The sequence below is a fragment of the Calidris pugnax genome, unplaced genomic scaffold (genome assembly GCF_001431845.1).
Source record: "Calidris pugnax isolate Ruff unplaced genomic scaffold, ASM143184v1 scaffold42, whole genome shotgun sequence".
In the NCBI taxonomy this organism is placed as follows: domain Eukaryota; kingdom Metazoa; phylum Chordata; class Aves; order Charadriiformes; family Scolopacidae; genus Calidris; species Calidris pugnax.
Window position 1 is genome coordinate 6,678,883 of NW_015090920.1, and position 27,065 is coordinate 6,705,947.

A 27,065-nucleotide genomic window follows, 5' to 3' on the forward strand; every position below is an offset into this window, starting at 1 on the left:
CCTCTCCAACAGGTCCATGTCTTTCCTGTGTTGAGGCCCTCATTGATGGATGCACTACTCCAGGTGGGGTCTCACCAGAGCAGAGCAGAGGGGCAAAATCACCTCCCTTGACCTGCTGGCCACACTTCTTTTGATGCAGCCCAAGGTAGGGTTGGCTTTCTGGGCTGTGAGTGCACATTGTCAGCTCGTGTCCAGCTTTTCATCCACCAGTACTCCCAAGTCCTTCTACTCAGGGCTGCTCTCAACCCCTTCATCCCCCAATTTGTATTGATACAGGAGGTTGTCCCCACTCAGGTGTAGGGCCCTGCGCTTGGGCTTGTTGAACCTCCTGAGATTTGCATAGGTCCACTTCTCAAGCCTGTCCAGGTCCCTCTGGATGTCTCCCTTGTTGACAGTACATTGCAAAATACTTCTCTGTGTTATAATTGGACTTTTTGAGGTAAGCTTGAAAATTTTTAAGGTTCTTGTTTTAAAGCACTTCTGAAATACAAGAGTGTAAAGAGATGAAAATTTTAATCTAGTTTATACTTTTTTTTTTGCTCATACAATGTTTTCTTAAATCTGTATTTTAAAGTAAAATCTGTAACCAATTGCATTTATTTATTTTAAAATATTAAAGCATGCGGTTTTGACAGTTGTTTCACAGCTTTTTATAACTTGTTATTAAAAAGATATAGAGCTTATTTACTGTAAATAAGGCAGGAGATAAAGGTGATTATAGCAAGCTTGGTAATTTCAGCTGTATTAATTTCTCTTTAGGTTCCCAAGTTGATCATCTCTTTCGGTGTATAACAAGTAAGTGTAAACACTTGACTTAAAGCTTCATTGGTTTCTTTACAGAACCGAGTGATCCAGCTGTCAGCATGTTTGATTTTACACAAATGTTAGCACTTGAATCATGCAAGGTCCTTCTGTATCATCACATTCAGTCCATTCATAAATTATATCAGGTCAAAAATATAAAGCTGTAGCTAAAAAAAAAAGTTATATCTTCCTCTTTTTGCTTTCAGTAGTTGTCTTCCAGCATTACCTTCACAGAGACGGTTGAAGGGAAGACAATGACCTACTGTTTACCTTATAAAATTACATTTCTTAGGTGACAGCAGGGCAAATAAAAGGTGACTTTAACCAGCAATATCAGTTGGTAGTATCTACGTAATCAGAAAATTTTCCATGGCAGTGACTATTACCCATTGTTACTAGTAGTTATTTGTTCATGTACCCTTGTGGATGAAGGACAGCTGTAACCCATATGCAAAATAATCCATTACTTGCTTCACCCATGAGTCTGTATTTTGTCAAATATTTACTTTAGTCTTTCTTATCTCTGCTCTTGCGTACACACAGATGTGTGAGAACAGTATGGAAAATGTGAGACAATTGGTGAGAAAAGACAATCGGTTACAAAGCATGAGGACACGCCTAGAAACTCTTTCTTGCAGGTAAGTTGTCTTGATGGAACTGGTCCACTGACTGACTTGCTTAGTGCAAGTATTGGATATTACTCAGCCACGTGTTCTGTTGTCATGGTTTAGGCAAGACATCTATACGGTATTTTTAAAGGTGACCAGTTTGTCAAAAATGCAGAAAGTCTGCTGCTGGGAGGTAGAACTGGTCTGAAACATGTAACCTCCCAAAAAAACCCTGCGCGTCTTATTCCAGTTGTGCACGGTTCTTGAGCATATGAAATGACATATGGACAGAGCACTGGGAGGAAGGTATAAGGCGAGCATGAAGCAAGAAAGAGGGCCTATTTGCAAATAGGTCCTAAGGCAGTGGAAGTTTGTGACATTTTCAATGATTAGGTGTTTTGATTATATTTTTTTTGGAGGATCAGTTAATGCACTACCTCATCATAAGTTAATGCACTGGTCTAAGAAGTCAGCATTAAGTAAATGATCACCACAACTCGGCACGGCTGAGTAACTGCATCTGCTTTAGTGTCAGCCTTAATAAATAACATGTAATGCATTCAGTGGCAGTCTCCACAGATGTTCCCTGTACAATGTGTAGGTTTGTTTCTGGAAATATGTAATATTTTTTTTCTTATTGGCTTTGAAAATAAGCTAAAATTAGGGGTGTGTTAGCTTTCTGCTATCTTCACTAGCCCTCCTGCTTGACCACATCATTTATATGTTCACTCTGGCTTTGTAACTGGTAAAATACCAGCCGGTCAATTAAAAGGCATTTTAGTCATTACATATGATATATTTAATGTTTATTTGTTCCTCTTAAGTCTAAAGCTCCGTTTTACTGCAAATGTGCCAAAATCTACATTGATCCTCCATTAGAAGTAGTGCCTTTAGTTTGTTAACTTGGAGAGGGAAATGGTGATGAGGATGCACCAGGGTAAGAGGATTGAGCCATAATCACGTTGGTTAATATGAACAATTACAGGTACATAGTTAAAGTATACCTTAAAGAAGATTTGTCATAAAAATATCAAAGATATAGTCCGGAACAGAAGGAAGAGGGCAGTTGAGAGCGGATGAGTACAGATCAGGAATAGTGAGGTCTAACTCAAGGTTTCACAGTGATTCATGGAGTCATGGAGTGTTTAGTTCTCCATTTGTATGCTGATACAGGCTACTAGCAGTCTCCTGCATTATTAATGAATAATAGCATTTATAATTCATAGAATTGTAGAATTGTCTAGGTTGGAAGGGACCTTTCAGATCATCTAGTCCAACCATCACCCTAACCCTGATCAAAAAACCATCACTAAACCATGTCACTAAGCTCTATGTCAACCCGTCTTTTAAATACCTCCAGGGATGGTGCCTCAACCACTTCCCTGGGCAGCCCACTCCAAGGCTTGATAACCCTTTCAGTGTAGATATTTTTCTTAATATCCAATCTGAACCTCCCCTGGTGCAACTTGAGGCCATTTCCTCTTGTCTTTATCACCTGTGACTTGGGAGAAGAGACCAACCCCCACCTCTCTACACCCTCCTTTCAGGGAGTTGTCGAGAGCAATAAGGTCTCCCCTCAGCCTCCTTTTCTCCAGGCTGAACACCCCCAGCTCCCTCAGCCTCTCCTCATAAGACTTACTCTCCAGAGCCCTCACCAGCTCCGTTGCCCTTCTCTGGACCCGCTCCAGCACCTCAGTGTCTTTTTTGTGGGAAGGGGCCCAAAACTGGACACAGCACTTGAAGTGGGGCCTCACCAGTGCCCAGTACAGGGAGATGATCACCTCCCGAGTCCCACTCCCCACACTGTCCCTGACACAGGCCAGGATGCTGGTGGCCTCCTTGGCCACCTGGGCACACTGCTGGCTCATGTTCAGCCCACAGGCGACCAACACCCCAGGTCCTTTTCTGCCAGGCAGCTCCAGCCACTCTGCTCCCGGCCTGTAGCGCCGCGTGGGGCTGGTGTGACCCAAGGGCCAACCTGAGGGCCAATAAGACCAACTTGATCTTATTGAACCTCATCCCATTGGCCTTGGCCCATTTATCCAAAGTAATTAGCAAACAGAGAAGCGAACCCATCCATATCATCATCCAAACACGGGAAGGTTACGCTATCTCTGCAAGTGCAGCCGTGTAGATTTGGGGAGCCCAGGATTAACTTTCAGAAAGGGAGATGGTTGCACCATTGGCAGTATGAAGGGTGGCACGTGAAGGCAGCAGTCACTGTAGGACTCCAGCACGCTTGTGTCTGGACACTGGTGTTTGGTTTGCTTGACAAAATGCCCTTCCAGATGATTTAGGGGTTTTGTTTAAGTCAAGATGCAATTGTTAAATAAACAAATAGATAGCAGGAGGGAATAGATATTGTATCAATATCAAACATAATTTTATAAATACTATAGCCTTTGGGTAAATAAGGAAATGAGTTATACATGCTAGTAATAAATCAAGGAAATAGGTAACAGATAGCAGTCAGTTACTGCTTTTTTAGCACCTGACCATTTCAGAAGTTAGATCTTTGCAAAACAGAACGGGAAACCGTATTTTCTTTGTCGCAGGTGTGGAGTGGGGGGGGAAGGAAGGTGAGATTTGTGAGCAGGTAGGGAACATGTCAAAGTGAAAACCACCCCATCAGGTATGAAAATGAGGGCTTTTTTCGTCATAAAACGTGGGTGGTTCTGCTCGAACCGTGTCCCCGTAACAGTTTCTTTTACCTGCCTGTGCTGAATGCATGTGTTAATTGTAGGCTACGGCTTGGCTGCCCGGTACGAGCTCTTAAGCAATATGCAAATGAAGGCATCATTAGCTCTGCCTGGCGGGGAAGCGGGGTGGCCGGGGTGACGGGAGAGGGCACGTCCCCGGTCCCCGGAGGCGGGCAGGTTAGCGCGGCGGGGACACGCCCGGCCGGCAGTTGCCCGGGAACCGGCGGCTGGGCGAGGAGGCGGCGGCGGGGGGCGAGCGGGCAGAGCCCCGCCGGGAGATGCGGTCCCGGCTCGGCCGGCTCCTGACGGTGCTGTGCCTCGGTGCCGCCTTCCCCCTCCTGTGGTTCGCGGCGTGGCAAGGGACCCGAGGTGAGAGGAGCCCGGGGGAGGGTCGGGGGGGACACCGGGCGAGAGACCCGACGGCACCTGCTCGCCTCCCTGCCGCCGGGACCGGCTTGTGGCAACGTCCGTCCCCTCCCGGAGGATGGGGGACCGGTAACGGAGAGCCGCTCCGCGGCTCAGCCTCCCGCGTCGGGGCGTTAGTCCGGGTTGACCCCCTCGGCTCGGCTCGGCGGCAGCCCCGGGGAAAGAGGAACCGGCCGCTAGTGGGAGGCTCGTCCCCTCGAATAGGCTGCCCAGGGAGGTGGTGGAGTCACCCTCCTTGGAGGTGTTTCAGAGTCATTTAGATGTGGGTTGGGGGATATGGTGTAGAGCAGAACTTTGTAGAGTAGGGCTGATGGTTGGACTCGATGATCCCAAGGGTCGTTTCCAACCTAAATGATTGTATGGTCTCGCCGGTCCCCCAGGGTCGTGGAGTACGAGCACTGAGTTACCAGCTTGCCTAACAGCTGATGGGAGTGGATATTTGGGTCAAACCTATCCTTTTTTTTTTTTAAACTAATAAAAACCAAACCACAAACCAAATTAAGAAAAAAAAAATAGTAAAAGTTACTAACAACCATCCTATGTTAGGATGGGAAGAACAAGTCTAAATGTGATCGCCGTGGCTCTCACTTTTTAAGCGTTCTTTTGCTGAATATTACTCAGGGAGGACCACTAACCGTGCTGCAGTTGTATTTGTGCCTCCTGTACAGTTACTTTTCCAGCACCAGAACGCAATGTTCAATCCAGCGGAAAAAATGCCCAAGTTGTTTATATTTTTATTTATAAACGTTAAGATTGCGTAACATCTCTTTTAAAAGTTACGTAGGTGGCACATGTTGGATAGATCTACAAAAAGCCACATCTGAGATTCTCTGAGTCCATGTAGGAAATATAAAACTGATGTTATTTTCTGGAAATAAATTAGAAGATCTCTCCAGATGGTACCTGTGGGGCCTGCGGACATGGCTTATTGTTTGGGGTGACGGTGAGAGAGTGGATCTTGAAGTGCTTTCTGTATACATCTTTATAAAAGGTGTGGTTTTATAGATGGAGAAGAATTAGAATGAGCCAGTTTGGAATTTCCGGGATGAACACCGAACTCTGAGTAGCTGTTAATTTATTTAATTTATTTTTTTCTGTAACAAATAGAAGCAGTGGTAGAAATCGTGGCCCCACAAGGGAATATTGAATAGATTTGAGACAGTGCTGATCCTCCTGCCTTTATCATTTCTTGTCAACTCTGTGGTTGTTTATCTTGCAACACTTAACCCTTTCCTCAGTGGCAATTGGGCTGGGAGTGGGGAAGGAGAAACAGAAGGAAAAGCAGGGTGTGTCTTAAGAAACTAAGATCCAAGGGATGATAGAATGAAAGCGTTTGTCCCATCCGCAGTTACCACTCCTATCACTATCTTATCTTGTGACTCGTGTTTTCTGACTCCTTGTTGCTGAAATTCCATTTTCATTCTGCTTTGTTTTTGTCCTTTGCTGGTGTTCCATACTGGGGTGTTTTGCTTTGGGTTTTTTTTTGGGGGGGGAGAGGGTAATATGCAGTGTTGTAAATATGTATAAGTGTTGGTTCAGCTTTTCTCTTTCCACAGTTGTCGTCTCCTCCACAGTAAACAGAGTAGCTAATTCCTCTCAGATGGTATAATTTTCCTAATTATTATTATTAGCACCTGTTTTCTTAACAAGCTTTTAACCCTTACAAATGTAAATATGTAGTGTTCAGGGACACATTCTCTCTGAAGCTTCGTAAATCTCACAAATGTGTAAATAAAAGCGTGTATACTAGTAACTAAAGGAGGAGGTAACAGCAGTGAATGACTTTGCAGTAAGTTTATTTTGCTATAAAGATAATCTTTGCTCTTGAGTGATGTTAAAAGGGAGAAACCTTTTACCCATCCAGACAACTCAGGAACAGCCCAACGTTGTTACTTTTTTCAACAGAGAGAAGCATTGGGAGCAAACCAACTAATGCTCAGATACAGGGTATCTGCTCAGGAAGGTGGTTTGAAATTAGGATTTTTCTCTGAAAACAGACAGATACCTCTGCTTAGATACTGTAAAATGTCTCCCCATCTGCGTTGCTGAACTTGCCTCTCCACTGACATGCCACTACAGGAGGTCCCACTTCTCTTGCATCACAAACTGCGATGTTTCTTTACTTTTCTAACACCCTTTTCACTTATCCCACCCGTCACTGAGAGACGTCAAGTACTGTCTCAGCTTGTCAGCTCCTATCTCTTTCACTCATTTGTCAAATGTTCTTCTCTGGCTTATTTTCTGCAACAAACTTGTTAAATCTCCTCTTACTTCAGTTTCCTTCTTTAAACATTTGGGCTGCCCTTGATCTTTGGCTACAGCATAGAGCACTAAGCAGCAGGTTTGCAGTGTTCCCTCCTGTTTCTATCCAGTTATTGTTTCTTGGATTGTAGTGACATTGGGATAACAAGTAATCTTTTTGTTTGGTTTGTTGTACAACTAGGACAGGGCATCCTAGCTCAGGACTTCAGAACTTCCATAATATGAAAAGTATTGAATAGCCCTGTAAAATACAGTTCATTCTGTCTGCAGTCTGAGAGCTTTTCAGCCCTGGGAGTGTAGATTGGGTATTCGCCCTGTCCCTATTTCTGTGCAAATAAAAATCATTAGCTTAAGCCAGCAACCTTTAAACACCTTGTACTAAGGGGCCAGCTAGCTTCAGAGATTTGAGGTGAAATGTGTTTGCTGCCAGTGACAGCATTGGCTGTTTGGTGCTGCTTCTAACCACTCAGTGCAGCCTGAGTGTTGACTTGTTGACTCCTGCATCACGCACTTTAGAAATGAAAATTCAGAATCTACCATAGTCACTAGACTTCAGCTATTGTGACTAAAACTATATGTGTTTTAACTATTCTTTCTATGTTTTCATAGTCACTTTTTCCATTGCTTTATAAATATAAGCAGAGATTTAATTTTAAATAGGGCTGATATTTTTGTGGCAAAACCCAAGAAGAGATAGAAGTAATTATGGAGATATCACTAGGTGTTTAGCAAAGCCTGATACGGTCTGTTTAAACTTGCATGGTGATTCCTCCAACTCCTCTAGAGTGTTTGTGAACACGGGCTGCTATTAGCAAGTAATCAGCAAGTAAACTACTGTAGCAATACCTGTTCCACATCCTGCATGGTTTTGCTGTGAGCTTTTCGGTCCCTCCCCCGGCCCCAAAAAGAACCTGGCTGAAGCAAACAGTTTGCATCTGGGGATAGGAAGGGCTGCTGTCAGGAACGATGCAGGTGTTCCTACTGTTGTGTGACTGAGTTACAATCCACTTGGAAATTCACCTGGCCAAAACTGTTTGCTCTCATATAAATACCCTTCATAAGGATTTGTAGTTATGGGAAGTAGTATACAACTATACAATACATGCAGTGATCTTCTCACACAGCTTTAGCTACTGTTTTCCATGTAAATATAAATCAGAAGAATTATCACAGGTATAAAGAAATATGAAAGTAAACATACGGAAGTAGCAAATCTTGAAAAACAGTAAAAGAGAAGGCAAGAGTGCATTATAAACTCATTACGAACTTGCATAAAGTTTCTTTAGAGGAAAGACTATTCCTGAATAAAAAGAAACTTCGGTGCCTTGGCTGAATAACAATGAATTTTTCAGAAGTCACAGCAATGAGGTAAATCAGATCATCTCACATGGCAGCGCTTCTTCACATTGCTTCTAAGAGGTACAAGATTAGATCTCTTTGAATTCATTTGTAACATGTTGCTGCCTTCTTCACCTAAATCTGTGGGATACCTTATCCAAGTAAATTATAACTAAGCTTTCTCTGGAAGCTAGGAGAAAGTGATGCTAAAATACGATGTCACAGGAATGAAAGTGTGTTAATATATTCACGTTGAGTCAAACATTGTGAAACCTTGCTTTCTTTAGTTATTCCTTTGAGGTGGGGTGAAGAAGAGAAACTGTTCATACTTAATTGCATTCACAGAAGTATATTTAAGGTTTATCAAATTGTTTAACATACTAAATTTTTCATTATTTCACAAAACTTTTCATCAGGAAAAGGGGTGCAAAGGGTCAAAAAGGTATTTCTGATGAAAGTAATTTTTTGTAGTTAAAATATATTAATGTGCTAGCTAGAATGCTAGCCCAAATAGCTGATCACACATTTATTTTATTTCCAATAATCTTCGGCCCATGGTGTGATGCTTTGTTTCTGCTGGCCAACCCCTGCTCCTGCTGTGTGCCCAGGCCAGGTCCCCAAGAGATTCTTTCATTTGTGATGGAGTTCTTTGCAGGTCTCCTCTCCAGACCCAACTGGTACACTCTGGCTCAAAGCATCAATTAAATAGTGGCAAACTGACAGATTTGATAAGGAGTCTTGAATTACACCATTCTCATTTCAGCCAGTACAGCTTGTCCAGATTTATAAACATGCAGAAGCCAATTTTCCTTCCATTTCTATCCCTGTTAGGCTGTGTTTAACCACCATTCTCCCCACTTGTCCCAGTTGACTGGTAGGCTACTTGCCTCCCCTTCCCTCCTTGCCTTCATGCGTACGTTTCCTTCCAGTGGAACTGAGAGCGTACAGAGGTTATTGCACAAATGGGTTTTGCCCCAACATCAGTCAGGAGGTGGCCGAAATGCACAGTGTCATTAAGGGAGAATTTCTGCAGTCCCCCGATTGCTTACTCTATTTCTTTGTGTAGTTTGGCATTTAGGTATTTAAAAAAACCAACCCCAAATATACAACAAACTCAAACGGGACCTAAGACTTAGTATTTACTGATCCCAAATTTTATATCAGAATTCATATCCAAGACTTAGAAACTAGCTGTATCGCCAACATCGGTCAGGATGTGGCCGAAATACACAGTGTGGTTAAGGGAGAATTTCTGCAGTCCCCCGATTGCTTACTCTGTTTCTTTGTGTAGTTTGGCATTTAGGTATTTAAAAAAACCAAACCCAAATATACAACAAACTCAAATGGGACCTAAGACTTAGTATTTACTGATCCCAAATTTTATATCAGAATTCATATCCAAGACTTAGAAACTAGCTGTATCATTTTACTGGCTTCTAAATGTGTAATTTACTGAACTAAGAGTCTGTTGCTTCTTGCAATTACTTCAGGCAGAATAGTGGCTGCCTTGTCCTCAAAAGTAGAGGAACTGAGTCATAAATCCTATAAAGATTCAGATACAAAATGAGACCAGTTACTGTTGGTTTTTGTAGAGAAAGGGAACATTTCAGACCTCTCTTTGTTTGCTGTGCAGTGTCTCATCACAACCTGTACTTAAACAAGTGTAAATATATGACCTTCATGTGTTCCTAATGTTGCAGAGTCTTGAGGAACAGAGTTTTATCCAGAAATACTGTTTTACTGGCTTCTAAACGTGAACTAAGAGTCTGTTGCTTCTTGCAATTACTTCAGGCAGAATAGTGGCTGCCTTGTCCTCAAAAGTAGAGGAACTGAGTCATAAATCCTATAAAGATTCAGATACAAAATGAGACCAGTTACTGTTGGTTTTTGTAGAGAAAGGGAACATTTCAGACCTCTCTTTGTTTGCTGTGCAGTGTCTCATCACAACCTGTACTTAAACAAGTGTAAATATATGACCTTCATGTGTTCCTAATGTTGCAGAGTCTTGAGGAACAGAGTTTTATCCAGAAATACTTTAGCTAGTGGCTAGGCATTTAATTAAATGTGTGTATAAATGAGTGATTGTTGCTACATCAGGCAGAACAGTAAAAATATTCAAAATTCTAACCAGAACGAAGCAATAACCGTTGCTTGAAGTGAATGGGTACTTTTTATTTATCTGATAAAGGCCATATTCAAATCAGAATTTTCCATTGCTATTAAGGACCTATATCATGTTATTAGCATTACTATATTAAAAACAAGGTATACCAATTGTGGGCAAACACCATACGATATCCATTCAATTTATACGTTTTTCCACTTATTTTAATACTATTGCTTTCCTATATAGTGGTGTTCTGACTGAATGTTTGAAGATCACTTTTCACAACATTCTAAAATAGAAAGAGACAAATCTAAAATGAGGATTGCTTGCCAACCTTTAAGAAAATATTAGAACTGAAGTTGTATTTTCTTGGAAACAAGTTCGCTTATCTATTTTATGTTAGATATGGTATGTAAAGGGTTCAGTAAAAGGTATTCTATGCCAAACCCAATAGTGAGTCCACGTTTGTTGTACAGTTGAATGTGGTTTTAAAATTTGGTTTTAACTTTGTGTGGTGGTTGGTTGGTTGTTTTGATACAGGAAAGTGATTCTGATTCTCTCCCTAGTGTATCCCCTGTATGGGCACAGAGGAGCCCTAACTTCCCCCTCGATGTTGCTGGCACACTGCTTTTCTTTGATGCTTTGGGTTAACGCTGGTCTCCCCTGCCTGGAAGCTCCTAATGTGGATACTGTCAGAGACAAATTCTGCACTGGCAGAACATCCTGCTGCCGGTTCCTCTGCTTGCTCAGACGCCTATCTAGATACCTATAAAAACTTGGTGAGAGAGTCTTCATTGTGTGTTAAGCCCCATGCTTTGCCCTACCAAGCCTGCACGTTTGATACTGCTGTGTCACAGCCAGGCAAAGGTTTCAGCCAGCCGGCTGAGATTTGTGCCTGGCTGAAATTAATCTTTCTCCTCCTACTCGCAGCCTCCGCCATCCGCTGCAGCAATAGTCCCTGCAGCCCAGTTGCCGTCAGGGCATGGATGGGACAGATGAGTGGAAACAACTAGAAGCTTCACCTTCCCTTTTCAGCTGTGTAAAATAAACCAACCTAAGCACTGACTGATTTCAGAGGCCCCCAAATATTTAAGACACGCATTAAGACATGCTGTGTCCTATGCTTAAAGCTCAACAATCGAAGCTACCCCACTTCTGATGAACATTAAACATAATGGGTGAATGTACCCAATGCAGTTGAAGCAGCTTCTGACTTTACGTTAATTTTTCTTGGCTGTCTTTAACCTGTTGGGAGACACAAATAATTCTGTGCTGTAATGCTATAAACAAAATATTTAAAGATCATGCAGAAATTCAGGAAGGTGCCCTTACCTGGAAAGGTGCTTAAATACCCTTAGAGTTTAGCACATTGTTGAATTTAAGTGTTTATGTAAGAACTGGCTGTTCTAAACTAAGACAGAGGCATTGTTTGGGCGATTTTTTTCTTCCTCACTCTGTGAGAACAAAACCCAATCTTGCAAAGCGTGTAACAAGATTTAGAAAGGTCTCTCTGTTTTAGATCAGTTGCAGGAAGATAACAAACCGTCACAGTTATTAGTGCAATGCATGCCTCAATGGCTTAATATGCTTCATTAACCTGAGCAGCGAGCAGTAGTTCCAAGCGCAGAGTGTGACAAGATCTTTTGCAGTTAGTGTGCTTACATAATTTTCTTTTAAAAAGGGCATTAACCAGAATTCAGTTTCTGCAAGAAAATGTCATTGGGTATCATAAGCAGTGTAGCTTGTAATCAAGACATAGGAACAAAAATCACTGGTAGACTATGGAGTGGGGTTTTTTCCCCACCTTTCTGCTGCTTCTGATTTAAATTTTTATTTTTTTTCTTTGAATGCTAGGAAGAGATAGTGATGAATTGTTCCACAGCTCTTAGATATAGCCAGAAATTAATTGTTAATAAAGCTGGAAGTATTTATGATAATGGGAACTGTGCGTGTGTAGAGCTAAGAGAAAAAAATGGGTTGACTTTCAGAATGAGTATTTGCTTTAGAGATTAGTATTATTTCTAAACAGTTTCAGTTTTCGGTGCAGAAAGTTATATATATGTATCTATTGGGAAATAGCACGAGATTTGCATTTAAAACTTTTTTAAGTATTGCCAGCTTAGAATTACACTTTACTTAGAATTACATATTACTGTAAGTATATATGACAACATGTAGTAAACAGAGGAAATGCTGTAGTAGAGCTGAAAATCTGTTGCAAAATCTTTGAATGCTATCAGAGTCTGGTTTGCTCTTGTTTTTGTTTTTTTTTTTCTCCCCTGGCTTGTAGCCACCATAGCCCCATTGAAATTTCCTAGTAGGGTTTCCTTAGCCCAGCAGAGTGATTCCTCTTTCCCTGTACTTCATTTACTTTTGGCATAGGTCTTCATCTCTCCATTTTCAGTTTTATCTTGACAGTCCCATTTGTAGACAAGGTGTTGTCAAGTCAGCCTATCACTGGGGCCAGACAGTGTGTCATGATACAGCCAAAAGTGTGTATTTCTCCTGGTCCTCCTTGCCAGAGAGAGCTGGACTTGTGAAAATGCCCTGTCTGCTTCTTTCCAAGCAAGAAATTTTAGCTCTTTTATTTCTCTGTAGATCTTTAGATGCTTGAAAAGTGACACTTTCCACACACACGTTAAAATCCATGTAAACTTAATGACTATTTAAATATTTAGAGTATTTAGCTTCATAATGATTCGATTTTTTTCTTCTTAGCTTGCTACAATTATATCAGTAATAAATAATGTTCAGGACAGTACCTTATTGCACAGCAAAATACAAAAAGTTCAGTACTGCTTTGCAAACACACATTTTTTGCTGAAGGTTTACTAATAGTTAATATTGCTCGTTTACATATGCTCTAATAACACTTCATGTTCTATTTCAAACTATATACATTTCTAATAACTAACACATTCTTTGCTAAGGGTGAGTGAATACTACGTTCCTTGCTTCCCCAGCTGTCAGAATCAAATGAGATAAGCAGTTCCTAGGAATCTTGTTCTACTAACCAAACAGAGGCTTCAATTCTGAAAGGCTCAAAAATGTGGCTTCTCTCTTCTACCCTGAAGAAATAGATAATGCTGATTACAAATGCCAGTTTCTTCGGGTGCACTCAGTGATAGCTGAGTATTGACCTTTCATTTCCCAGCGTTGTCTGTGGTATTTTGGTAGGCTCACCTGTAAGTAAGCAAATAAAACTGCAATTGCTACTTGGTGCTGGCCAAAATATCAGCCCAGTAGTGACACTTTTGAATCACACTGACACTGGGTAGCTGAAAGAATTGTGAATAAAGGGACTACAATGTTATTATTCATCCGCAATTTATTTACTGATTCCTCCTGATGTAGTTGTAGTGAGGGGATTTTTAGTTTGTTTTAGAAAAATCTTATGCTATTATAGCGCTGGAAATGCCAGTGGAACGCTTTCTAGCTCTTTCCAACATTCAGTTTTGCAACACCTCCGTTACAAAATGATTGATTCCCTTTTCAGAAGCAGTAAGTTCCATCCTGTGACAACATGTATATATCCTGAGATTGTGGGCTTGGTCTTTGTTGTTGTCTCTTTTACAGGCTAGAATCCCTGGGAATTCACCTTTGCTGAGAAACAATGGTGGGTCCTAGAAAACGAGTCCTGCCAAGGATGGGACTTGGCACAGACCACAAATAGAGTGGGAGAAATGTTAAAATAACAGCATTTAACTAAAAAAAACAGCCAATCAAGCAAACAAACCACAATCCAATAAAAAAGCAGTATTATAAAACATGTTTTTTAAATTAAGTAGAAATGCCCTTCTGCCGTCTACTTTCTTTACTTCCTATTGCAAAGTGAGTGACGTTATTCAAGTGTTGCCTTATAATACTTTTAATAAGTCTAACGATCTTTGTTCACGTGGCAATGAGGCAGTGGAGGCACTGTGAGGTATGAGTCTTGTATATCATCTGTGATAACCGAGAAGTTCTGACAGTACTTGCTTCTTAGGAAAGTGGATCCTCTGTAAACATTACATTGACGTTATGTGAGAAACCTGTGCAGAACAGCAGAGGTGTCTGATAACAGTGTTTCTAACATCAATGTGACCGTAGAATATTTCATCAAGGGTGGGCTATGTATTAGGAAGGTATCCTTCAACCTAGAGCACAGTTTTAGTTGTTATCTAATTAAATATATCCGGAAGTTCAAATAATCATCTTTACTAATAGTTCTTAATATACTTAAGGCACTTTTCAACTCATAGATGAAGACTGAATACTTTAATATCTGGATTTTAATCTTAATGGCTTGTCATTTGTATAAAACACTATTACACGATTACACTCGTCAGTGTGACAAGGGTCATCAGCATTTGTCACTTAGTGAAAAATGTTTATTGGCTTTACCGGATAGCACCTTCCCCTGCAACTCATAGTCTTTCACTGACTTTTTCCTTATTATGGATGTCAGATTCTTGTCTTCAACTGCAAGCCTTTGCCCAGCCCTGTTCCCAAAACTCTGCTTCTAAGTACTCATCCAGACTTCTCCATTCTATGAATAACCTTTGAGCAGCCTCTTTTATTATTGTTTATACACTCCTGGTTGTGTCTTCTGGACCATCTCCTATTAAACTTTATTCCATCGTATAATTCACCTCTTTGAAAAGAAATTATGTTCTCATTGCAGGAAATGACTTTGACATGTACCAAAGCCAGTTCCTGGAACTTCGACAACGACTTCTGTATGCTGAAAAGGAAAATAAAAAAAGATCGCACGAACTGAGCAGTGCCCTAGATGAAATTAAACGTGCAGTCGCAAAAAGAGTGAACTTGACAATAAATCGTACAGGTTTGTGTGTATAAAAATGTACTGTGTTAATGCTTTTTTGTGTGCTCATGTTTCTTCATCACTGGTGTAGGGAGAAAAATCATTGATTTGATTATGTTAACATATAGGCGGAAGTTTTGACTTTAAAAAAAGGGTGGGGAAGTAATCTGTAGTCCCTCTTTAAATAGGATCTGTTAGTAATTAAACAAATAAGGAGAGGGGAAAAAAAGGGGGCATAATGGACTGCAGTGGTGTCATAGTGCCAAAGCTGTGCATGAGTTATTTACAGTGCTTATATCTCTCTTGCTGCCAACTAGAGAGCACTATGCCACTACGCCCTGATAAGTAACAGGGCTGTGCCTAACCTGAAGGAAACAGACCTCCTCAGGTGTTCTATAGTCCTGGTCCCCCTATTGTCCAGGTGGAGTGACTTTCTGGGGACAGTTTTGGCCATGAGGGCTTTGCCATCCTGCCAGCAGACCCCAGGCACTGAGGTAGCAGCCCACATACAGGTGGGTGCTTGCCTGAACCCTGGAGCTGAGAAGCCCCATGAGGTCTTACTGGCTGGATACAGCCTAAGAATGTTGCCTCTTGAATTTTTGTTTCTTTCTTTGGTTTTGGATTTTTTTAGAGGGAAACCAACATGCAGTTAAGTTTACCCAAGTCATCTGGCTTCTTCTCATTGTTTAATTAAACATCTTATTTACTTAAAAGTATATCAGATCCTTACCCTATAGACTGTTGTACGTGCCCATCTGTCTGCACACTGTAGTTGCATACAACAGATTGGGCAGATTCTGTCCCCTAGAAGCAATGATGTAGTGGTGCAGGATCTGCCTTCCTCCCTGTTCAGGTTGGAAGAGCTACTTCTATGGGGAGAGAAGGAAAACTGGAAGGGGCATCTCTGTGCTGGAGACATTCCACAACACACACTGACTTCAAAAAGAGTCTGGGTACTACTGAAAACTAGTTTTTAAAAATCCTTATTTGCATTCAGTACAGCGGCTGTTATCAGATTAAAATAGGGAATTAACCAGGATTCCTACAGGGGAAGAAGGAACAAGGTGCATTCCAGCTTTGTTTCTTATCCTGTTCTTCTCTGCCTCTTTTTGTCTTGTTTATCTCGATATTAATTCAGCAGGACTGTTCCGGGGTGTATAAACAAATGCCTGAGTGTTGGCAGGGTTGTGGCCTTATAAGTTTTAGAATAGAGACCATGTTGTCACCTACCAGTGTCCCCACATACTGTGGATGGGGAGTTACTGCCTAGCGCACATAATAGCAGTACATTTCTTATCCTCTTCTTCTCTGCCTCTTTTTGTCTGTTTATCTCGATGTTAATTCAGCGGGACTGTTCAGGGGTGTATAAACAAATGCCTGAGTGTTGGCAGGGTTGTGGCCTTATAAGTTTTAGAATAGAGACCATGTTGTCACCTAACAGTGTCTCCACATGCTGGGGATGGAGAGTTACTGCCTAGCGCACATAATAGCAGTAGAGGAGAGTGCAAGCTCCCCTTTCCTCTGCTCTTCATTCTTATCAAAGCCAGCTGCATATCACAAAGTATTAAAGCTGTCAATTTATAGGATTCAAAGCAGAAATTTCTTAAAATCATTGAATAGTTTTCCTTTTATTTTTACTCGCTCTTCTGCCTCTCATTCCAGCCAAGTTTTATTGTACAACAAAAATGAAAAGGTTTATTGTTTGCAATAAAACTGAAGTCCATTGCCCAAACCTTGACAGGTAGTACTTCCAAATAAAAATGGAAAGTCCATGAAAACTTATGAACGTGGTTTTAAAAATAAAAAAGTTTCTATGCAGCTAAATGCCTGTATACTTAATGACAAAGCGGAAGAGGAGTTGTGTCTCTCTCTCTCATACACAAATGTCTGGACATATATGTATATGTTGATTTTTTTATTTTTTTTTTTTTTTAAAAAGCCTGTTTTCTGTAGAGTGGGGGCTCTCTGTTGAGTCCTAAGTTTCAGTGTTTAATGACAAAGCAGAAGAAGAGGAGTTGTGTCTCTCTCTCTCATACACAAATGTCTGGACATATATGTATATGTTGATTTTTTTATTTATTTTTTTTTTTAAAAAGCCTGTTTTCTGTAGAGTGGGGGCTCTCTGTTGAGTCCTAAGTTTCAGTGGGAATACCTTTTGAAAGTTGAAAAACTTCAAACAAATATTATTCTTTATTGATCTGAGCTGAGTGAGTAAAGCTGATGATGGTAATTTCTAAGACTTGTTTTAAGGAACTTTGAAGGCTGGTAGATTTGGGGAGTCACCTCAGATGCATTTCTTAGAAAAAATAACTTTCCATTTAAGTCAGTAAACCTTCTGTTGCCTTGCTCACTGCGAAACTGTGAGGTTTGAATTTTTTTGCAGCTTGGAAGAATGTGAGCATGATTTTGTTGGCTAAAACGAATTGAAGTTTTGTTCTGATAGCAAGAAGTGCCCTAGCACTAGCCTCTTTGCACAACTGATAAAGTGTCTGAAGGAGGCACCCACTGGAGTATGAATTACCTTAGATAAATTCACTGGAGTTTTACTTTTCTTTCAGGGCAAAAGACATATACATTGTAGGGTATAGACAAATTCAGCAACAGAGAACGACAGGCAAAATTTTAGTATGAAAACCGTATGCTGCCTGTGCCAGGAAAGTAAGATTTAAGCCTTTAGACAACTGGTAAATAAAGTCTGGAGTGATCTTCAGTTTTGTTTCTAAGCAGTTTTCTTAAATATTAGAAAGATCATTTGTTATTCTTTGTAAATAATAGTCTTCATTTTAATCTATTCAAATACCTTTTTTTTTTAAATCGCATACTGCATATCATCTCTGTCCCTACGGGTATCTTACATTAAGCACTTTTTTTTTTTTTTTTTTTTTTTAAAGCTTACGATTGGTTTTATAGTGATTTAGGAATTAAATTGTTCAAGTTTTTCTTAAATTGATTTTAAAAAATTCAGCAACAGAGAACGACAGGCAAAATTTTAGTATGAAAACCGTATGCTGCCTGTGCCAGGAAAGTAAGATTTAAGCCTTTAGACAACTGGTAAATAAAGTCTGGAGTGATCTTCAGTTTTGTTTCTAAGCAGTTTTCTTAAATATTAGAAAGATCATTTGTTATTCTTTGTAAATAATAGTCTTCATTTTAATCTATTCAAATACCTTTTTTTTTTAAATCGCATACTGCATATCATCTCTGTCCCTACGGGTATCTTACATTAAGCACTTTTTTTTTTTTTTGCAAGCTTATGATTGGTTTTATAATGATTTTAGAATTAAGTTGTTCAAGTTTTTCTTAAATTGATTTTAAAGAATTTTTACCACCACTGGAACATTCAGGAATGTTTCTATCAAGGAAGATAAATTAGTAAATTAATGGCACTTGGTTTTTATATGGCTTATTTTTCAAAAATAGGGTTATTTCTATAAGGTCATGCTTGATTTATTTCAACATGAATAAGTATTCCAATTATTTTAATCTTTATTTCATCTTAACTGCTATGGTCTTTTGTTTCTCAAATAGTTTCTAAAGGCCTGGATCTGGTTGTCTTTTTGCCATAGGACGTTTTATAACCTGAGAACTTCAGTTTGAGCCTTGACATCTTTATTTCATCTTAACTGCTACGGTTTTGTTTCTCAAATAGTTTCTAAAGGCCTGGATCTGGTTGTCTTTTTGCCATAGGACGTTTTATAACCTGAGAACTTCAGTTTGAGCCTTGAGAACCACCATTTGTTATATTTTGGAGGAAGCATTTAAGTTTTTTAAGTAATTAAGGAAGTTATTAATCAGAATCTGTGTTTCTTTTCATCTAAATGTTGCTTGCCAACTGTGAAAAAAAAAAAAAAGAACATTTTTTTTTCTGCTGCTTTTAAAATAACTGCTTATTTTCTGTTAAGATGACTCAGTCCTGTAAGTGTTTAGGCACAGGGAAATGCAGGCAGAGTTCCCAGGGCGTTCAGGCTTGCAGCTCTGCACCATCACCTGGGTGGGGTGGGTCACACCAGACAATTACCACTGTATTACTGCAGCAGGGTAATAATATATGACATCTACTCACTTCTGAGGAAACGTTCTGTGTGAATAACCTGTGTGTGGTAACCTGCAGTATTGAGGAAAACAGTTGAAATAATAAGCTTCACTGCTGGCTTTTTAATTTATGCGTCTATGTGGGTTTGTTTTTTCTTTAAGATGATATGAAGTGGAAAGTGTCAAACCTCACCAGAAAGCTCCCCGTGCACCTTACAAACATGTACTACTATCTACCTCACCTTCGAGAATATGAAGATGCCATTTTTCCAAATGTTATTTTTGGCCAACAGAGAACAGGAGGTAGGAAATAAAGTTTGGCTTATGTTTTCTGTCTGTTTACATTTTATATTAAGTTCAACCAATGAGGCATACTGAAAGATCAGAGAGGGTTTTCTCCCTAAACTTTATAATGTTACCAAACAATAAATTTTAATGGGAATGGCAAAAGCATTTTTACCACTCTTATCCCAATTTCAAGTATTCCCCAAATCATTCTGATAAACCTTTTCAAATATCAACAGAAAGTAGTCATAACTGAAAAGCAATGTTATTTTTGTTCTTAATCATGGATTCATGTTGCAAAGACACATTAGCTGACATTTTTTCCCCCCAAAATTAGTATGATTAAGGAAACCAGGGAGAATATACAACTTGCACAGTTTGCTAAAGTTAGAAGCAAATGGAAAGGTGATATAATCATTTGAAGGATATTAATAAATTTTCAGTGTAACTTTTTCATCAGCTGATATTTGTACAAATCGTAATCAATTCCAGTGAACTATAATGCAAGTAGTTAAGTTATATCTTCTAATTGTTTTGTGATAGGTAAGAAGAACATTCAAACCCAATAAGCAAACAAGGAACTAGTCATCTATTTTGCTGGGGTTTGTATTTTCTATTTTGCCTTTCTCTAGGGTGATTTATGTAAAGAAACATCGGCAGCACATTTGATTTAACTGAAAAAATAGCATGGCCATGCCCCTAACGTGGGCTAGTGGTGTGTACTGCTGTGGTTCTCACTGTGGATCTCACACTGTGAGATCTTTGTGCTTGTAGATCAGTGTGAGTATGCAAAAAGTCCACAGGTAGTCAGCAAAATGATTTGCAAAAAAACCACAGAAAATCAGATATGTTCGCAAGCAAGCAAAAAGAAGAGAAGAAAAGAAATAACTAATAATAGCATGCTGAATTTGCTGCATGTTTAATTTTCATTTATTTGCACATGAAAATCACAATAGTAAGACCACAGTTTAACAAGTACAGGTTGACCTTCAGCATGTAAAACCAAACAAACCTCCAGTGGTTTAGCAGGTTATGTGCTGGGAAGGAATGTTGGAACTTTGGCATTTTTGAGCTGACGCTGGCACAAATGATGAAGTCTGGAGCCAGTTGCTAACTGCACCTACTCCTTTCCTTCAAAATCTGCTGCTTCCTTACCAGCCTCATGAGGTTTTGATCGACTCTTCTGCAAGGACTAAGAATTTTACAGGTTTACTGAGCCTTATTATTAGATCACTGACTCCAGTTGTGCCCTCACCAATGAAAAAAGAGAGGTACTGCTTACAATTGAATGAGGTAGTAAAGCACAGATTTGCTACTAGTGGAGTCTTTGCCAGAGACAATTTCAGTTCCTTTCTTCTTTATAATAATAACATCTAAGTTCCTTTCTTCTTATTATCGATTATGTCAAAGCCATGGATTGATGTAACTTAAACTGCTCAGGAAGATTTCTGAGATTTTGATTTTTGGATTCCTTTCTGAGATATGCAGTGCTCACCTCCTGTGACAACTTGCACAGTAAAGGCGTGTTGGTTTGACTTACTACTCAGATCTCCAACTCTATACCAAGAGCTTTTTTTGTGAAACCTGCTTTTGAAACTCAACAGCAGATACCTGTGTGTTTGCCAGACGTAGTAATATCTCCAAGTTCTCAAATGCTGACAGTCTACCCAGTGTAGATCTGGTGCTTGTTTCACAAGACACAGGTGTCTCTAACCTAAACTTAGCTGGAGGTATCTCTCCTTCCAGGTAATAAAGCAAATGCTGCCACAGTGCTGTAGGAATATTAACTGTCACTAAGTCTCATGGTTGCATCAAATCAAAATTAAAATGTAATTTCAGTTTCCCTTTACCCAACTTAAAATTATGTGGTTTGTGGACTTCTTTCTTTGCAGTCTCACTGGTGATGGGTATTCCTACTGTGAAAAGGGAAAAACAACATTATCTGATTGATACATTGCATTCCCTACTGTTTGAGCTTTCTGAAGAGCAAAAGAAAGACTGCGTGATTATCGTCTTTATAGCAGAGGTGAGTTTGCATGAGAAGGTGCAGTATACTGATAGAAAGACAATGTGGAGATTTATGTTTTAGTGCAGTAGTGTAGGAGAGGCTGCCAAATATTGTTAGCTAGGCCTCTGGGAGGGATTTCTTCATGGCTGCAGGAGATACTGAGCAGTTGGTGCCTCAGTGCTCCTATGTGGAAAAACCCTTGTAACTTAGGTGATCGAAGGCTAAAAATTCATATTACATTTACAAATACAGTTGTTGTGGTCAGGTTTTCAAATAAAACCATGTGAACTCACAAATTATCTCTGAAAGCATTCTACTTTAAGAATGAAGTGTAAATCCTCCACAAAAAAGTTCCATAGAACCTGAAAAAAGTAAACTTACTCAGTCTACCAAAAGTTCAGATTATTTGGCTGCTGGTTTGGTAACATCTGTCTTGCGAAGTGCCTTGACATACTTGCCTTCTGCATGTGTATTGGCATTTCTTGTGAATAAGAAAACTGCTCAGAGACTTGAATAGTTCCATGTCTGGGAAAGTAAACAGTGGCCGAGGTAAAATATCAGGGGTAAATGAATTTTTTCTCAGTCCAAAATGTCTTGATCACACTGGAAAAAGCTACAGAAGGGAAATAGCTAGTGATAGTCACTTGCAGGTAAAAAGACCGCACAGTTATTCAGGCTTCATATTTATTCTTCATACTTCTTTGTCCTTCCATAAACAACATTAAGTCTCATACATGTATTCATTAACAGTTAAAGTTTGCCTTTTTAGTTCAGTCATCGCTTAGAGCTGCTCTTGCAACTGTAATACTGTCAAACAGAACATAGTTCACTTTATTAAATTAGGTCATGACTTCCACTTTTCTGTTTGGATCACAAGATAGGCCCAACTTTGATGGCTTTAGTTCTCTTCAGCAGAATTCTCAGGAGCTGATTTTATTTTACAGTTGCTATTTCCCAGTGAAGAGCCCTGGCAATGATGAGTTCTGCTTAGCTGCTCTTCAGATAAACCTTCTATTGCAGGGCTTCAGACAGTTCTTTGAGTTTTTAAGGGTTAACTTCTGAAAAGTGCAGTTTCCCCACTGTGGACAGCCCTGATGTGGCACTTCTAGCAAACAATAGCTCTGGTTGTAGTAATAGTAATAGTCCCTTCCAGCCAATTTAGGATTAAACTGCCATTTTAAGGCCTCTCCCCTTTCTCCCATCCCCAAAGTCAGGTTCTTGCAGCTTCTGTTTTTCAGCCATGCTGTAAATTAGAACAGATTGATAGTCCTGTTAAGGGAGGCCACAAGAACATTTAATTATGAAAGTGCATTCACTGATTATAAATCCACACCTTACTTCTTCCCAGAAAGTTTCAGAAAATCCAGTTAAATATTTACATCATGGATTAAATCAGAGTAACTTATTGACTGGAAGTGAGTTTCAAAGTTGTTGGTATTTTTTTTCTGATCACAGTTCTTTACTTATCACATTGCATTTTTGTTACTTATTACAAATTTAATGTATAGCTGGTAACAATTATTTGTGTATTTAAAAAAAAATCTGAACTGCTAAGACAGGAATTGTATTGCTTTCAAAATCCATAAAAATTAGCACTCTTTAATGTAGTTAACAAATGTGTTTTCCACACTAAAACTGCTATTCTTTATGAAGCAGCAGCAGTGAATAACTGTGCCCTCAGAACTTCCAGACTAAGAGCCATAAGTTTGTTAAATTAGGAAGAAGCTCTAAATAAAAGTTTTAAGTATTGCTAGCTTTAGAAAATTTTGCTTAAGTGACTTTTCTCAACAGCCTCAGGGATCTTTTGTGATTTTTGGATGATTAACCTGAAATGACACTATTTATTGACTGTTATATGTGTGTACTTTTCTGGCATAAGTGAAATTTGTAGAACAGAGTTTTATGCAGAAAATGGCTTGGTCTCCTGCAGAAGCAGTGAAAAAACAAAATGCAGACACCATAGCTGGAGATAGTTCGGTTCTACTTTCAATTATGTTAAAAGTTCAGTTGACTTTCAGTAGTAGTAGTCCTTTAGTAGAAATGCTGCTCCAAGGTACTGGTTTTGTGTGAGATGAAAAGAATTGGAGAATAAAAAATGAAGGCTTTGCTTTTAAATATTCCCTACAAAATTTTGCTTAATACAAAAGTGGGTGACTTGAAATGAACCGCCCCTTCTTTTCTTTAGGTGAATGCAGAATATGTTAACAGTGTTGCAGAAAGTATTAAAACCAGGTAAGTCCCATAGAACGTAATCCTGAAGAGCTAGTAAACACTTCAGAGCTTTTTTGGAAAGAATAAGAGCATTTCAGCAATAAATTATAACTCTGCCATACTGCAATGGAACCGCTAAGAAATGAGGCAAAGGTGCACTCTTCGTATGTGTATTGTAATTTCAGAACAGAAAGATGTGTGTCAGTTTATTTTCCTTAATTCGTAAATAGGCCTTAACTTAATTAGGCACGGTCTCAATGTAAGGCTCTGATAAATATTTACTTGGACCTCAATCTTTTCCATATGAAATTAATGATGCAATTCAAGGCACCAGTGGCTGCATGTGTTGGGTCCCCACTGACTTCACGGCCCTGCGATGCATTCTGGTGTCTGTCATGTTTTCTAGGTGTTTTTGTTTCCTCATTATCCTCTTTTTCATGAAAGCAACGGATTTTGGACAGCAATCTGATTCTATTTATAATGTTATATACTATTATTTGATGGGTAACATGAGATGCGTATTCTCTGCTGTGCCAAATTAACGTTAAGGGTTACCAAGCGATGGCTTGAGTCCCGCTGCAGATTTGCTTGCTCTTATCATTCCTTCCTACAGACGTTTATGGCATCGTGTGCACGTGAAAAACCTTAGAGGTAAGGCTAAAGGCCCTGAAGCACAACTGACTGAAAAAAGCATGAGATGGAATCTGCGTTGTGCTGCAGTACTGGTGTTGCTGGTTTCCTTAGCGCACCAGCTCATTTGTGAATTAGTCACTCTGACTGAACCCCATTTTGGCCAGTACTTGAAGCGAAACAGCCATTCCCCTCTCTTCTCATTTAAAATGACTACAAGAGAGCTCTCAGCCTCTGCATCAACATTTTTAGAATAGTAAGAAAAACAAAAAACAGAAAAATTGAGTGGGATCCCCAGAGAGGTTGCCCTTTTCCTTCACTTTTGAGGCTTTACTGCAGGTCCTGTTCTACTCGGGGGTTTCCCAGAGTGTATTTAGGGTGCAGGTTTCCCCCAGAAGGCTCCCCGAGCTGAGCCTGCTGGCTAAGCAATAGCAGTCTCCTCCTGCCTCCAGAGGGGTTAGCTCAGCTGGGAGTACTTCAGTGAGGACAAGGGGAAGAGGTGGTCCTCCTCAGGACTGCTGAGTGCAACAAGGTACAATACACATAGCAACTCGAGCACTTAGATAATTTTTACAATTTTGTTATGTTTTTTTGAAAATACTACTGCGGAGTAGATGCTTTGTCAGTGTTACACAGTAAGACTGAGATTCTTTTTCATGAGCTGCTTCTACTGAGATGTGTTTGATTTTTAATGTTAGCCTTTTTTCTTGAGTGATAGGAAGTGGGGAGCTCACTTCTGAGAACTCCTTATTTCCCTGATCCTATACCTATTAAAAATGGAAGATTTATATTTTTTACATATTCTGGAGGAAGATGGACATTTGGCTTCCAGGTTTGGCTCTCAAAGTTGCTTACGCATTTTTTCAATTACTTTTTGAATGGAAACTTCAATCCTTGGAGCAGAACTAGACTCCCCATACAAAACCTGCACTCCAGGACAGTATCATTTTGGCTAGAATGTAGAATTAGACTTAGAGCTAGTGTAAGGAAACTAGGAGCTCTCATGCAAGGGGGAATAGTTGTGTGTAGTTCTAGATAGTGGATTTGGTTGTGAATTACTGCTGCGGTTTGGCAACCATCTCAGGATGCAGGAGGGGCAGGATTTCTGAGACTCGCCTGTCTCCAGCATTTTCTGTGACTTTGAGTTACAGTCCTGCCCATTCTGATAGCTGGCTCCTAATTTACAATCTCTGTGACTTAGTTTCTTTGCTAGAGTTGTAAATTCCACTTACAGAAGAGCAGACCTAACTCTGGGGAGCTGCTTTCTGTGGTTGCCCTCTAAAGTCGTTTTGAGGAATGGGTTCTCACTAAGCTTCTCTTCACAGCTTCCCCAGAGAAATCCAGTCTGGAATCCTAGAGGTTATTTCTCCTCCTGCTTCTTATTATCCAGATCTTTCCAACGTGAAAAAAACATTTGGGGATTCAGAGGACAGAGTAAGGTAAGATAGCTGTATAAATCCTAAGAGATTTTGCTAAGAGTATAAAATTGAAAATACTGCAAAAGTCAACACTGAGGTGATAATGTTTTTGTATTTCTGAGTTAATGGACCTCAAGTGTGCTTTTGAAAAAAATTGTTATACAAGTGGATCTTGAGAAAAGCTATGCTGCACACCAGCTTCAGGGTGAGAGCCAAGGTTTCTCCTTTGGGTCTTGACTCTAGACATCCCACAGGTCTTAAACCACATGGATAATGACAAGAGGCGATGATCTGCTCATAAAGGAAAAAATAGGAAAATGTTTTATGTGACAGATAAGGGAGAGGCTCTGTGAATACACAACAGAAACCCCACGAGGCCCCTTAGCTAACTAGTAACAACTCCTGTGGGTTTAATTAATGACCTAACTTTGGGCGATCATGGGCTTTTTATACTACTGTTAATAATATATCCTAACTGGTGATTTCATTCGCTTGTGCGCCCCAAATTCACTGAGACAGAGATTATAACCTAGCCAAATTGATTTACAGGAGGAAAGTAATCTTTTGATCAACAGTAACTAATTTATCAGAAGCTACCCCAACAATGCAGCAAGACAGCTGCAGTACTGAAAATTTAGGTTGATGGAAATCAGCAAGTGTATGTATGCATGTTTGTTGGGTTTATAGACAAACTTTTTATCTTTCAGAGCACAAACATGTTTACGTACTTAAGTTTCAGATATGATTAGATTTGAATCAGATACACTTATGTTAATTAAATCCTGATAAATTACTCTCTAGTCTTATAGCATTGATCATCATGCTTCATCCTCTGGTACAATGAGAGACTATACTGTGTAGAAAAAAATTTGTGTTTACATTTAAACCTGAAAATGAAGTTTATCAACCTGTTTTCTGTGCTATTCATCAGTAACAGCACTTAATTTTAGATCTATAAATAATCATTGTGTTAATCTCTACTGTTCATAACTGTACTCATAATTCTACTTATAATGAGTAGAATCTTTAAGTCATTTGACATGAATATACTTGTTAGATATTTTGTTTCACATTGCATTGATACAGATCAAATTTTTTTGCTTCGTTAATATTAACTTTTATAGGAAAGTCAAATTATTTACAAATGTTTACACTGATTATAAAGGAATTTTTATTCTCTCAATGAGTTAGAATACTCAACCTTACAGTATTACTGTAGAGAAAAAACTGCAGAGCATTAGAGGTGCTTTTATCATAGAAATAACTCTTGCAACCCTCCAAAAAAAGCTTATCAGAATTTGCTGCTTATGTTTAGGTGGAGAACTAAGCAGAATTTGGATTATAGCTTTTTGATGCTATACGCCCAACCTAAGGGAAGGTTTTATTTACAGGTATGTTCACATTATCATTAAATAGCTGCAATAGATCTGTAC

The 27,065-nt window shown here is 39.5% G+C and overlaps 1 protein-coding gene across 3 annotated transcripts in view; it reads left to right on the top strand.

Annotated features, from left to right (window-relative positions):
- The first annotated feature begins 740 nt into the window (after nucleotides 1-740).
- The window catches only part of MGAT4D (MGAT4 family member D), a 44,143-nt gene continuing 17,818 nt past the window's right edge, over nucleotides 741-27,065 (top strand). For 2 of the 3 annotated variants that reach the window (XR_001412929.1, XM_014950068.1), the window contains exons 1-7: nucleotides 4,332-4,480; nucleotides 14,908-15,069; nucleotides 19,243-19,383; nucleotides 21,258-21,391; nucleotides 23,559-23,605; nucleotides 25,540-25,653; nucleotides 26,948-27,023. Coding sequence is in view for 2 of the 3 variants with exons in the window: in XM_014950068.1 (XP_014805554.1) it covers nucleotides 4,390-4,480; nucleotides 14,908-15,069; nucleotides 19,243-19,383; nucleotides 21,258-21,391; nucleotides 23,559-23,605; nucleotides 25,540-25,653; nucleotides 26,948-27,023 (765 nt within the window). In the remaining variant the exon portion in view is untranslated. Of the gene's footprint in view, nucleotides 796-1,347; nucleotides 1,443-4,331; nucleotides 4,481-14,907; nucleotides 15,070-19,242; nucleotides 19,384-21,257; nucleotides 21,392-23,558; nucleotides 23,606-25,539; nucleotides 25,654-26,947; nucleotides 27,024-27,065 lie in introns of those variants that run through there. The other variant, XM_014950069.1, reaches the window with a different exon arrangement.